This window comes from Hypomesus transpacificus, chromosome 2 (assembly GCF_021917145.1).
Source record: "Hypomesus transpacificus isolate Combined female chromosome 2, fHypTra1, whole genome shotgun sequence".
Taxonomy (NCBI): domain Eukaryota; kingdom Metazoa; phylum Chordata; class Actinopteri; order Osmeriformes; family Osmeridae; genus Hypomesus; species Hypomesus transpacificus.
This window is the reverse complement of record NC_061061.1, coordinates 8860394-8873940: the sequence shown is the minus strand read 5'-3', so window position 1 is coordinate 8873940 and position 13547 is coordinate 8860394. Positions and strand designations below refer to the sequence as shown.

Below are 13547 nucleotides of genomic sequence, written 5' to 3'. Positions count from 1 at the left end.
AAAATACAGATTTACTTAGTTTTTCTTGACTACTGCCTGTATGGTACTTAAACAGTTAATACACATTCTAATTTGAATTACATTGTTCCAAATAAATGTGTTGTTGCGGTAGCTACAACATGTATCTATAACTCAGGGGCGTAGACTAGGCCTGGGTAGGCACAGGCCTACCCAATTTGTTGTAAGGCCTACCCAAAACTAGCCTGACGTGGTCATACTCATAATTCTAGTCAGAATATGAGTCTGAAAACTCTCCGTTGGGCTGTGACTACGGGGCGTGTTTCAACCGAACTCGTAAAACAAATGCCTCTTCGCTCAATTGGATAGACCTACAACCAATCAGAGCAACGTAATATGTTGTTTGATGAAAACAAATTCAACCCAAGCGCTCTTTTGTGACGTTGTTGATTACGTTACTGTTGATCATCTGTCCATCATCGTATAAAGCCCGCCCTGGCAATTTCATTGGTCCGTCCCGATTCTGGTTTTCTGTAGTTGTCAATAATCAATACGAGACCCTCCAGACCCAACTTCCCGACCAAATTTTTTTGTGGGCGGGGAGAAGTTGGGCTGGCAGCCAGGCTAACACAAAAACAAAAAATCTCAAAATAAGTATGCACCGGGTGCACATTGTAAATTAAATAAGTTTAAAAAAAAACTGAAAAGGTGCCAATCCATATTTTTCTAGGCCTACCCCAAAATATTTTTCTGGCTACACCCCTGCTGTAACTTTCAAATCAAATCAAATTTATTTGTATAGCCCTTTTTACACGCAAGCATGTCACAGAGGGCTTCACATGCGCCCATAGAACTGCCCCTCAACCAACCTAAACCCTCAAGGAAGACAAGGAAAAACTCCCAGAAAAACTCCCACCGGGAGAAAAAATGGAAGAAACCTTGGGAGGAGCAATTCAGAGAGGGATCCCCTCCAGAGACGGTTGGTAAGAGAGAGGAGCAGAACACAAGCTAAACATAGTCATACAGTGTCAATGGGTTTTGAAACACCAAAATCCATTGTTCGGCTTTATAGACGTTGGATGGGACCGGGAAACTCGCTGTTGGCCGTCATGGAGACTGGATTCCGGGTGACGACCTGGTTCAGCGTAGGCAGACCGACGACCAAGCAGGTCCTGACAGCTCAAACCCCCCACACCACAGGGAATGTGGGGGGGGGGGCAGAGAGGAGAGCAGGGATTAGAGAATGCCAGGAGCAGCTAACAGTTACAGTCATAATAGAATGAGATCCCCACCGGTCAAGTGTGGACTAGTGCAGCAATTTAACAGAGCAAAAAGGGTATTTGATGCAGCCCCACACACCAAAACAACGACAGCCCCCCTCAGTTGGAACATGAAATCTGTTCCAGGGGAAAGAACTCTAAAGTAGGTTATACTTATACGAATAAGGATGAAAACAACCAGTCCCCCGTTGTCTCCAACTAGTAATAAAAACTATAACAGTAACAATATACAGCAACGGAACTATAATAATAATAATACTTACAATATACAGTAACAGGTTTACTTTATTTGTAACATCTAGCTGGGCAATGTGAACATAAGCTATAATTAAAATTTAAAAGTTACATGTGATACACACATAGGCAAGCACACACCCCAGGTTTACATAGAAAGTACACACATACTTCCCTTTAACAATCATAGAATTGACTAAACAAGAACGTTTTTAATCTAGTTTTAAATGTCGAGACAGTTTCAGCTTCCTTGATTGAGATGGGTAATTTGTTCCAAAGAAGAGGTGCTCTATATGAGAACGCAGTGTTTCCCACACATAGACTAATTTGTGGCGGTGCGCCACAGAATCAACACCGGCCGCCACACATTGCGTTTCGTAAACATTTTTTTTTTTCGCTATTTAGGTAAAAACACGCAGCGTATTCGTTCAGCTGCATTTCCTTTCCCTGCTCTCCCTCCGTCTCTTTCACGCACGCGTCTTTCTCACATACACACACAGTCACTACGTCAGCACACGTTAGCAACGATGCATACGCCGTTCTAGTGAGACCGACAGCTACATCAGCGAGCCTTCAGCATTAGTGCCGTAGCTAAAGGTCTAGGAAAGTTGAGGCTACTTTTCGCTAGGTACCGACGGACATGTCTTAATCGAAGGTTCCCCTTCGTTGTTTTGGTGAGAAGTTTCAAGAGCTAGCTACTTACCCGGCGTCATGGAGCCGACCAGTTAAATAGTTATTTAGCACCCTGTATGCAGCGTCGCTACCTGCATATGCAGAAATTATTTGTTTGTTGTTGTTGATTGATTTTGTGAATTATTTCGACCCCCCCCCCCCGGTCTGACATGAAACAACACCCCCCCCCCCCCCCCCCCCCGCCACATATAGCTTTCTAATCTGTGGGAAACACTGAGAACGCCCTACCTCCAGCAGTTTTTTTCTTAACTTTGGGTATTACCAGATAGCCGGCATTTTGAGATCTTGAGTCCTTGCGGGGCAATAGGGTGCAAGGAGACCGGAGAGGTACAGTGGTGCCAATCCATGCAGAGATTTGTAAGTTAGTAGTAGAACTTTGAAATCAGCTCTGGCTTGGATAGGGAGCCAGTGTAAAGAGATAAGAGTCGATGTTATATGATCAAACTTTCTAGTTTTAGTCATTAGTCTAGCAGCAGCATTTTGCACCCGCTGTAAGTTTTTTAGGTAGGTAATTGGGAGGCCAGAGAACAACACATTGCAGTAGTCCAATCGGGACGTAACAAAAGCATGTATTAGTTTTTCAGCATCATCCTTTGAGAGGAATCTTCGTATTTTGGCAATATTACGTAGATGGAAAAATGCTGTTCTGGTGATTTGCTTAATATGGTACTCAAACGAAAGGTCTGGGTCCATTGTGACTCCCAGATTTTTTACCAGCTGGCTTTGAGATACTTTGACGCCGTCTAAGTCTAAGGTTAGATGGGATAAATTATTTCGGTGTTTTTTCGGACCAAAAATTTGAACCTCGGTTTTATCCGAATTAAGAAGAAGGAAATTTGCAGTCATCCAAGTTTTCAACCCGGAAACACAGGTTTCCATAGAAATTCTAATTCGGGAAATTCTCCCGGCTTTATAGACATGTATGGCTGAGTATCATCTGCATAGCAGTGAAAATCTACCCCAAAACTTCTAATTACGTTTCCTAAAGGCAACATATAGAGTGAAAATAACAGAGGGCCTAAAACTGAACCCTGTGGTACTCCGTATTTTACAATGGAGCTCCTGGATGAGCAACCATCATAGTGGACATATTGTGATCTATCAGATAAATACGATCTGAACCACTGAAGTGAAGTACCAGAAATCCCAACATAGTTCTCCATACGTTCCAGGAGAATCTCATGATCTACAGTGTCAAAAGCTGCACTTAGGTCTAGAAGAACAAGGACAGAGCTAAAGCCCGCGTCAGAGGCTAATAATAGATCATTGACTACCTTGGCTAATGCAGTTTCAGTGCTGTGGTGAAGACGAAATCCAGACTGGAGAGGTTCATAGAGCTGATTTGAGGAGAGGTGCTCAGTGAGCTGTTTTGCCACAGCTTTTTCCAAAATTTTGGAGAGAGATGGCAAATTTGAAATGGGCCTGTAATTGCTAAGACAACCTGGATCCAGGTTTGGTTTTTTAAGAAGGGGCTTGATAATAGCTTGTTTGAAATCGTCAGGGACTTGTCCAGTTACAATAGATTCATTAATAATACTAAGCATGGGCGGTCCAATAATATGGAGAAGTTCCCTACAAAGTTTGGCAGGGAGGGGATCGAGAAGGCAGCTAGTGGGTTTCGAGGAATCTATCAGCTTGATGAATGCTTCCATAGAAATAGGGTTAAAGTGAGTGAGAGTCTCAACATGCAGAATGCTGGGTACAGAGGGAAAATCAGTGTTGATGGCCACTCCTCCAGGACTAGTCTGTAGTTTGTCCCTTATTGCATAGATTTTTTGGTCAAAGAAATCTAAGAAATCATTGGGAGAGAGATCTGAACTAACACAGAGTGTACTTTTCTTAGTGAGTTTTGCAACAGTATCAAATAGGAACTTAGTGTTGTGTTTGTTCTTACTAATCAACTTAGAGAAATATTCTGATCTGGACCTGATGAGGACTTGCTTGTACTCTATTTGGCTGTCCTTCCAGGCCAGGCGGAAAACCTCCAATTTAGTGGTACGCCACTTATGCTCTAATTTACTAGTGGACCTCTTGAGAGTGCGGGTTTCCTCTGAATACCATGGAGCCAGTTTCTTGTCTATTCTTTTCCTTGGTTTGAGTGGAGCAACAGAATCTAGGGATTGCTGAAGTACCAAATTCAGATCCCTTGTTTTAGCATTTAATGATTTATTCGGGACATCAAGTGCTTCTAGTGCAGCGGGTAGAATACTAGCCAGTTCCAGAGCTGTATTTGGGGTTAAGCAGCGGCTAATAGAAATATTCTGGGTGCCTCCAAGGCTCTGGCAGAGATCCATTTTAAAGGTTACCAGGCAGTGGTCTGATAATATAGGATTGTGGGGATGGACAATGACATCACTAATCTTGATTCCCCGCGTGAGAACTAAATCCAATGTATGCGAGTGAAGATGGGTAGGTTTAGAAACCACCTGAGTGAGACCTGTGGAATCCATAAGAGCAATAAAGGCCTTACTTAAAGGATCTTTTGGGTCATCTACATGAATGTTAAAATCACCCATAATTAAGATATTGTCAGTGTATGTCACAAGATCAGCACTAAAATCAGCAAATTCCTCAAGGAAGAGGGAGTATGGGCCAGGGGGCCGGTATAGAGTAACTATACAAAACGAAGGAGGGGGGGCAACAGTAGTAGAATTAGTCCTTTTTAAAGTAGTTGGTGGTTTCATACAAATTATCTCAAATGATTTAAAGGTATTTACAGATTTTAGGCTGAGGTTGAAGCTAGCTTTATATAACATAGCAACACCACCACCTTTCTTTGAAACACGAGGGATGTGTGAATACGCAAAATCAGGAGGCAATGCTTCATTCAGGGGGAAATATTCATCAGGTTTTAGCCAGGTTTCGGTGAGACCAATCAGGTCCAGGCTGCAGTCAGACATCAGGTCATTAATCAAAACAGCCTTTGTGGATAGAGATCTGATGTTTAGGAGCCCAACATTCCAGTATGGGTTTTTGGCAGCTTTAGACGTAGATAATACTTCTGAAAAGGTGGCACTGTTATCAGGAAACTGAGTAGGAGGAGCAACGGGTGAGCAAGGCTGAATATATATTAAATTGGTATAATTCCTAATAATTGAGGGCCGGAATTTGGAAAAAGGGCGGGGGGCCGACACCGTCTCAATGGGAAAAACAACATCAGCAACCACCCTGGCTACACTACAAGCTGAGCTATCGGGGCCCCAACAGCTCACAGCATGCCTATCAACATACCTATCAGACTCTCTAAGAGACTGTAGCCCGGCTTGTTCTAGTGAGTGTCAGGTCTGCTTTAGAATAGCTTCAATATTCCTAGACAAAAGAAAAGCACCTCTCCAGCTAGGATGGAGCCCGTCACTTTTCAACAAGCCAGGTTTGGCCCAGAAACGAGACCAATTATCTACAAATCCTAAACCCTGTTCTGAGCAAAAGCGAGCCAACCAGCGGTTGAGAGAGACAAGCCTGCTGTAGATCTCGTCAGTCCCCCTAGCAGGTAGTGGGCCAGAGACTATTACTCGATGCCGACTCATCTTTTGAGCAAGGTCACATGCCCGAGCAATATTAACCTTCGTGACCTCTGACTGCCTCAGCCTAACATCATTGGTGCCGACATGAATGACAATATTCTCATACCTATCATCAGTGCGTGCGCCATGTGCCTTAGCTTGGGCATTTGCCTTAGCCCTAGTGCTAGCCAGCACCCTAAGATTAGCTTCTATGTCGGTAGCTCTGGCCCCAGGTACACAGTAAACTGTCGCTGGTCCCTCCAATCTAATGTTACGAGTGATGGAGTCACCGATCACTAACGTCTGCGGAGTCCCACTCCCACCATGCTGCAAAGGTGAAACCGGTGGGGCTAAACTTGAGTCCTCACTCACGCTACTAGGACTCCCTGTTAGTGATGGGAAGTTCGGTTCTTTTTACTGATTCGGTTCTTTGAATCTCGTTCAGTAAAATGAACGAATCTTTTTTCGAGTCATTTGTTCATTTCAGGAGGGGGGGGGGGGGGGGGGGGGGGGGGGGGGGGGGGTTGGGGGCTATACGTCCACTGCAAAGGACGTATAGCCCCTATACGTCCACTGTAGGTTAGTGCATGACATGTGCACCAGCAAATACTATTTCAAAATAAATTCCTGCATTAAAATAATGTATCATGAGTTTGTATGATTTGGTCATGTATTATCACACTAGCATTTAATTATCACGTCAAACACTGCACTAAACTGTAAGTGTAAATGTAGAGTGAAAATAACAAAACCAGTCAGTATGATGACTTGAGCGAATATAATTCATTCACGTCTTACTAAAACAGCGGCCACGCGAAAGGGAATAAGGAAACTGTTTCCTCTACTAAAAAATACAATGCAGGTCACGTGAAAAAAGGATCCAAAGACTCGTAGAAAGACCGAGTCGGGGAAGGAACTAATCATTCGTTTCCTCTAGCTACAGAGCCTATGCAGGTCACGTGAAAAATGATCCAAAGACTCGTAGAAAGACCGAGTCGGGAAAGGAACGAATCGTTCGTTTCCTCTTGCTACAGCCTATACAGGTCACGTGAAAAATGATCCAAAGACTCGTAGAAAGACCGAGTCGGGAAAGGAACGAATCGTTCGTTTCCTCTAGCTACAGAGCCTATGCAGGTCACGTGAAAAATGATCCAAAGACTCGTAGAAAGACCGAGTCGGGAAATGAACGAATCACTCGTTGAGAGGACTCGTTACTCCCGAGTCCTTATAAGGATTCGTTCAAAATGAACGAATCGTTCACGAACGACACATCACTACTCCCTGTCTGTGATGTTGCGCCAGTCGCATCTAAAGTTACTAGCATACGTTCTTCCTCAAGCGACTGAACGCGACTCTCTAATAGAGTCAACTTTTCGAACAAAATGACACATGTAGGACAATGTGAGTGGGTGTGAGACATTATAGTTAACTTACGTTAATAGTTTATGCCAGCCAAGATAATTCGTCAGAACGTTGAATTGGCTAGTTCAACAGGAACAGTAGCGTCGAGCTCCAAGGAAAAAAGCCGTGCCGAGTAAACCTATAATTGAGACAGTAGATGTATAGATTACATCGGTAACGACACAATAAATGAATAAATGAAGTAATATATAAAATATAGCAATAAACAAGACAAAAAAGTTTGGGAAAAGTTTGGAGCAGCTCAGGTGCAGCGCGGTAGGTCGTCAGCGACTTTCATGACTTTGAACCCGGGGCGTAGCCACCAAATTTGTTATAAGGCCTTCCAAAAAACTTTTTGTGAGGGTTTGTTTTCCTCCAATCTAGGCTCTTGAATGTATGTCTGAAACATACTGCAGAGAGGACCTGAGCAAGTCATTAGTGAGCAATATTTATATTCATATTATAGACCTGTTATTGCTCAGTTTCTTGCAAATTTGCTATATAATCAGAATCAGAATCACAAATAGGTTGACTGCCAATTAGGTTTACACATACAGGAATTTGTTTTGGTCTGATGTTGCGTGACAATTATTTGTTCAAATAATTGTTCATTATAAGTTCAAATTTGGACATTTGTGAAGAGGCACACTCTTATTGTTATTTTGTATTACTGTATGTTCTATGCTTGCAACTTTTACTTTTTACTGCAATGTAGTGTTTTGTGTGCAAGATAGGCGCATTACAAATTATATATATACACATATATATTATTAAATAGCCTCTTGATCTTGGACAGAAGCTGCCTGCTGTGAGGGATACAGACAGACTGTATTTATGGCCTAACATAAATGTTTGAGTATGTGTGTGAGTGTGTGTGTGTGCACTCCAGGGGATTTTTGAGCACTGCTTACTGTAATAGAACAGAAATGTAATTGGTGGGGAATAACCTTTTTAAAGGCCAAAAGGGAGTGACAATCAAAACAATACCAAAGTAATTGCTGTTACATTTGAAATTGTATTCGAATTTTTACTTTATAACATAACTTGTCAGATGGTGTGAACATTTGACATTCTTCCTCACAAACCTTTCTTCATATGGATTATTTATACATTTATAAGTCTTGCCATGAGCAGTTAACACCTGCTTTTTAGCAATCAATGGTATTACACAACCACAAACTAAAGTACTTTTTTACTGATATTGATACTACTGCTCAAATGCCACTACTAAATGACATAATTGAATTACCAGTGAACTATTTGGCCTGGAATATCTGGCCTGAGATGAGCCAATACCCGCTTTGGCCTTTCATGAAGAACTTTCAAAGAGAAGCCAAGGTGGCTGTGCTTTACTTGAGTTCTGCCATTGCATGTGACACATCCCACATTAGACTATAACTCAGGGCTGATGTTTCTTATACGCTCACGTTACCACAGTAAATACTGAAGAAATTAACAACAATCCAATGACATCGAGTTGTAAAGTTTGTTTTTAAATTTTGGTGTGGGATGTATCTTAGGCTTTCTCTTTAACATCCTTTTTTTTTTTTAAATCAATTTGGTCGAAGATACTAGGTTTAAGTAAGTCAACAGCTAACCCTAACCCAAGCTAATCAGGAAGACAAAGGCTTATAAACAGTAAATCCACACAAAGGCTTTATTCATAGGATTGTAAAGGATGGTCTCCCAATGTCTTTTTGATGGTGCATACTATTTACACACAATTGTGTGTATATCTTTACATTTACAGACAAATCTAACTCTTAATTCAAGCTTGGTACCAGCTATTCTATCTGGCTAAGGAGGTGTAGAGTTGTGCAAAAACAATAGATTAGTGCTGCTGCTAAACAATGTAGCAGTTTTTATGAGCTCCACAGGGTTACCTGTGGTCAAGAGAGTGGATCCAGGATGCCTTTTACCTTTTATAATTATGATACATTTTATAATAAGGACACGAAGGACCGAGAAACTGAATCCCCAGTCCGACATCATGAACACCCTTCCCTTATTTCCTACACACATTCATGAAGCACACATCTACACATGCAGAACATGCAGCAAATAAACTAAATAATAACAGATAACATACTGCTATTGGCCATTTCTTATTCATGATATCATGTTTAACAGTGATTGTCAAGTAGTTCCACTCTTGGGCATCAATAACTAATATCCATGGCATAAACCCCACCTAATATGACGAAAAACCCATGCAACAGCATGTGTGCGTGACTGGTAGGCATTAGGCTTTAGACAGTTATTGCATAGTTTCCACCTGGTTTCTCACCATCTGAAGTCCACATAGAAAATGTAGGCCAAATATATTCCTGTTACTGTCTCCTGCCCCATGTCCTGGGGTAAGTTGCTTGGTACAGTAAGTGCGAGAAGCCAAACAATAACATCCAATGTGGATCTGGGACTACGTCATGCACAAAGAGCATCTCAGGTCAAATCATCATAATATTTTTGATTTACTTACTGTGACAGTATGGGTTATAGTAATTAATATGGGTTTCTGCAGCAGACGTTCTATGGTAATAGTCAGTAGTCAAGAGATATGTATGATGAACATCATGGATTAAGATACCTAAACTTGGGTATAATCCTAATTAAAGGTTTTGCAGTCCTAGACTCTTAGTTCTAGACTGCAAATCGCTTTCAAGGAAGATCCTTTATTTTATCTCACCCCCAAAATTCCACAGAGATTTACCCTCATGGGTCTTCTCTAAATGTTTCGAGAAAACCCTTTTTGAGATTCTGTTTAATATTAGTCTTAATCTAAACCCTGAACAAGCCTTAATATCTGTTCAGGACTAGTTTTAATAGGTACTCATGATTAGTTTTTTTCTGTGTCCTGAAAATCAACCCAGAGTCTTGTATAAAGGTCACTTAAAGTTTGATTTGGTACCCATGATGGCATCCTCAGCTTTCTTATGTTTCTGCATAGTGACCTGCAGCTGCCAGTATCGGAGGTAGACCCACATCAGGCTGCCGTTCTTCCTCTTGTCCATGTTGAGGAGGTCAGCACAGTGCCGGTCCTTCTTAAAAATGTCCTTAAGGTCAGTCTCCAGGTCGATGTCTCCTTTCAGTGGCTCCTTCACCACCTTCAGCAGGAGGTTCTTCTCCATCTCCAGCCTCTGCTCCCTTGGCAGGATGAGGCTGCAGTAGGCGCTCTGCCTTTCCACCAGCGCTCCCTCCAGCTCCTTCAGCATCTCCGACGCACGCCTGTGCCACTCGCTTTCCCGGTCCAGGGAGTGGCGCAAAACGGCCCCGGCAGCACCTGACTCCAGAACTTTCCTCTTCTCTTGCTCCAGAAGCTCCCTCTCTTGCTGCAGCTGCTTGCGTTCCTCCATGAGCTGCTGGCTCTGGGAGATGAGGGCCTGGCGGTAGCCCACAACACGCTGGCGCTCTTTCTCCAGCTCCAGCTCCAGCAAGGCTGCCGTACGCCGGTTCTCTGTCAGGGAGTCACGGTACTTGTCCTCCAGGTCGCTGGTCACCGTCGACATGTTTCTGTTGTACTGGGCCCTCACACTCTGGATCTCTCTCTGGGACTCACGGCTCCATATCCAACCTGAGGAAAAAGAAGGCTGATGTAAAGAAGGAACCAACTACCTAATACAGTGTAATCACCAAATATGTTCTAAGTTATTTTCCCAAAACTGTTCAAAAATGTTCATCAATTGTAAACTAGTGTAAATAATGTTTTAGATGTATGCATATGCATATTTGTTTTATTTAAAAGGAATACCCCAGGAAAACCCAACCCCCCCCCCCAAAAAAACTTGTAACTTTGGTTGTAACTTTGTCTCAGCTGAACACGGAACATGTTCTGCAGTATGTGGCCAAGAGCTTACGGAATGCTGCAAGTCCCAGCATGGGCACGAGCAGGGCATAATTCCATTGGTTGCCGTCTGCAGGACCTCTTCCAGGGTCTGGCCTAACAGGGATATTCCACCTTGGGGGATCATTCAGGTTGTTCATGGAGCTAGCCTTAATACAGAGCCCAGACAAAATAGGACATCAGTTCAGTAACTAGTTTACGTAAAACATCATTGGTTGGGTTTGTTGTATTTTATCTAGCTTGGAGACATGATCTTGACTTCAGTCTGTTTATTAAGTGAACCCGGATGTGCTTCTAATGAAGTTTACAGTCATTAATGGCATGCACAAAGGTGAATGACATGAACATGGTTGGTGAATTTGTTGGACGGGCTGTTCAAATGCCTGCGTTAAAAGCTTAGCGTTAAATTATTAAGGCTAGCAAAAATGGGCAGTGTTAAACAACTTAAGTTGTCAAGCAACAACAGCAGCAAATACTATTCCTGTTGGTGAGCAAGACGGATAAACAACAATAACGTGCCAGTGGTCATTAGGCAAGTGTATAGGACCATTAAAGTTAATTACAGGGTGGTTTCCAAAATACTGAAACGAAACGAGTTCGACGGCTAACCATTCACTGTAGAAATGATTTGCTTAGCAAGTCTAGGCCTTTACAGTACCTAGCTAGCTAGCTAGCTAGCATCGAAAAGTCAATGCCTTGCACTTCTTCAACAAACAGCACAGCACCGCATTGAGATCTGAGTCTGTGCTAGTAATTAGACAACATGTTTACGCAGACTACGGTGTTGTCGCTCACCTTGAGAACGAGTCGCTAGCTAGACAAGTCAGTCATACATTTGTTTCCCCACCGATTATACATTTTTACATACGTTTTTTTTTACCCCAGTTTACTTAGACAACGACACGATTCGTCTCCGTTTAGGGGGGACTTTAGACGGCAGTGGGTGTATATTTAGAGAACAGTACACCAATGTTCCACTAAAGACGGCAAGTTTTGGAAAAAACGTTATTGTATTTTTGATAGTAGGCTCTTTTAATCCAAACGTGTTGCACTTATAGCTCACGTTATACATTTAAACCATTGTTCAAATATACGTATCTCCCCCGCATTTTGGAAATGGTTCCTTCATGTGGGTGGGTCCAGAACAATCATGCACCCTCACTTAGACCAGTGAAAAAGTACAAAGTCAGTGAAGTGAATAGCTTTTGATAAGTTCTCTAGGTAGGGCTCCTAGAAATGACCAGCCCCTTCTCCCTACTTTTACCGTGGCTAATAAATGCCCCTTCTGAAACGGTAACATTGTGTCAGTGCCCCTTGCTCACACCCACGACTCCATACCTCTTTTTCTGACTGCTGGGGGTCCTTGAGCGGCGAGGTGTCGTCTGCCCTCCTTAACCGGGGTAGTGCGTAACACAGCACAGACAAAAACTTTTGTACACACCTTCAAAAACACAAACTGATGTTTCTCTTAATCGTTCTTCTGATGCGCCTTCAGCTGATTATCACCTCTTCTCTCTGCAGATAAACTCAGTTTGTCTGTATACAGGAGCTATTGGAAGAAACAAACCTTGTGCAATCCTCATGGCCCGACATATGACTAGTTTTGGTCAAATGGACCATCCTCACTCGGCATGACTGGGATGTGAAAAACAATTCTCATCAGTCAAAAGTACAGTAGTACATATTCCCTTCAATCACCTTCGATGCCCTCTGCCCATTCTTTCCCTGTGAAGAAATACTTTGCCATTGTATGTTTGCACTGATGTAGTGTTTGGTGCTTGAAAAATGAATTGAGTGGTGCTCCTATGTTTTAACAACCCAATATCACATGAGTCAGACACATTTTACAGTAAAGGATACCATAAAAGCTGAGTCATGAATTCCCATACTCATAATAATCCCTGACCTTGTCCCCATATACAACTATTGTCCCACTAAGCAAATAAAAAGCAGTCTCATCAATTCCACAAATTGAACACTTTTTTCCCCATGACACAATCCTCCTAATAACTGTGATAACTATACCATCTAGAGGCTTTACTAAGAACTGCAGTTCACTGCTCAAATTGAGTTTAATAAAGATATCTTTGGTTGATGTTAATTGATGAAATTCTTCACAGCAGATGCAGCTGCATTCATCGGGGTGATGTTCTCTGCATGAAATTCCACCTTTGGTCTTCTCATCCACAGTGCAATTGTTCAAAAAGAAAATAAAATCCTTTCAGATGAGCTTCTACTATGTGCTCAGAGCTCCAGGACACCATTGGTAACCAACATGGTGTGCACACTATGTTTATTATGAATGTAACAATGTTTACGTAATAAAGGACTGCGAAGATCAACTTACAGGTTTTACTTTCTTCCCTCCTCCTCTCCTGAAAGCTCTCCCGTAAGCAATCATGAGGCCACAGAAACATCCTCCTCCCTTCATCTTCGCTTTCTGCCTGGAAGCACCTATGGAGCCACCATGGTTCTTGGAAGAAACAGCTGTTTCTGGTTGAAGCTCTGGTTGGAGCTGGGTATCTGTGGAAGGCTGGACTAGGCTGGCAACACTGGAGACTTTCTTCAGGACCTTCTCATTCTCAGCCTGAAGAAGGACTTTCAGGCTGGCTGCATGTTGAAAGACCTTTGGGTGAG

At 42.5% G+C, this 13547-nt stretch overlaps 1 protein-coding gene across 2 annotated transcripts; it reads right to left on the bottom strand.

Moving 5' to 3' along the window:
• Positions 1-8075: 8075 nt before the first annotated feature.
• On the bottom strand, positions 8076-12334 carry ccdc127a (coiled-coil domain containing 127a). 2 transcript variants are annotated; one of them, XM_047028650.1, is made up of 3 exons: positions 12249-12334; positions 10924-11059; positions 8076-10640 (listed from the first exon to the last, which is right to left on the bottom strand). In XM_047028650.1, exons 2-3 carry the CDS (start codon positions 11048-11050, stop codon positions 9955-9957), a joined length of 813 nt encoding a protein of 270 aa, XP_046884606.1. In that variant the 5' UTR covers positions 11051-11059; positions 12249-12334; the 3' UTR covers positions 8076-9954. The 2 variants fall into 2 exon arrangements, with proteins under 2 accessions (XP_046884606.1, XP_046884595.1); XM_047028639.1 differs by lacking the exon at positions 12249-12334 and adding an exon at positions 11706-11817 and having other exon boundaries at positions 8077-10640.
• Between the last annotated feature and the right edge of the window lie 1213 nt (positions 12335-13547).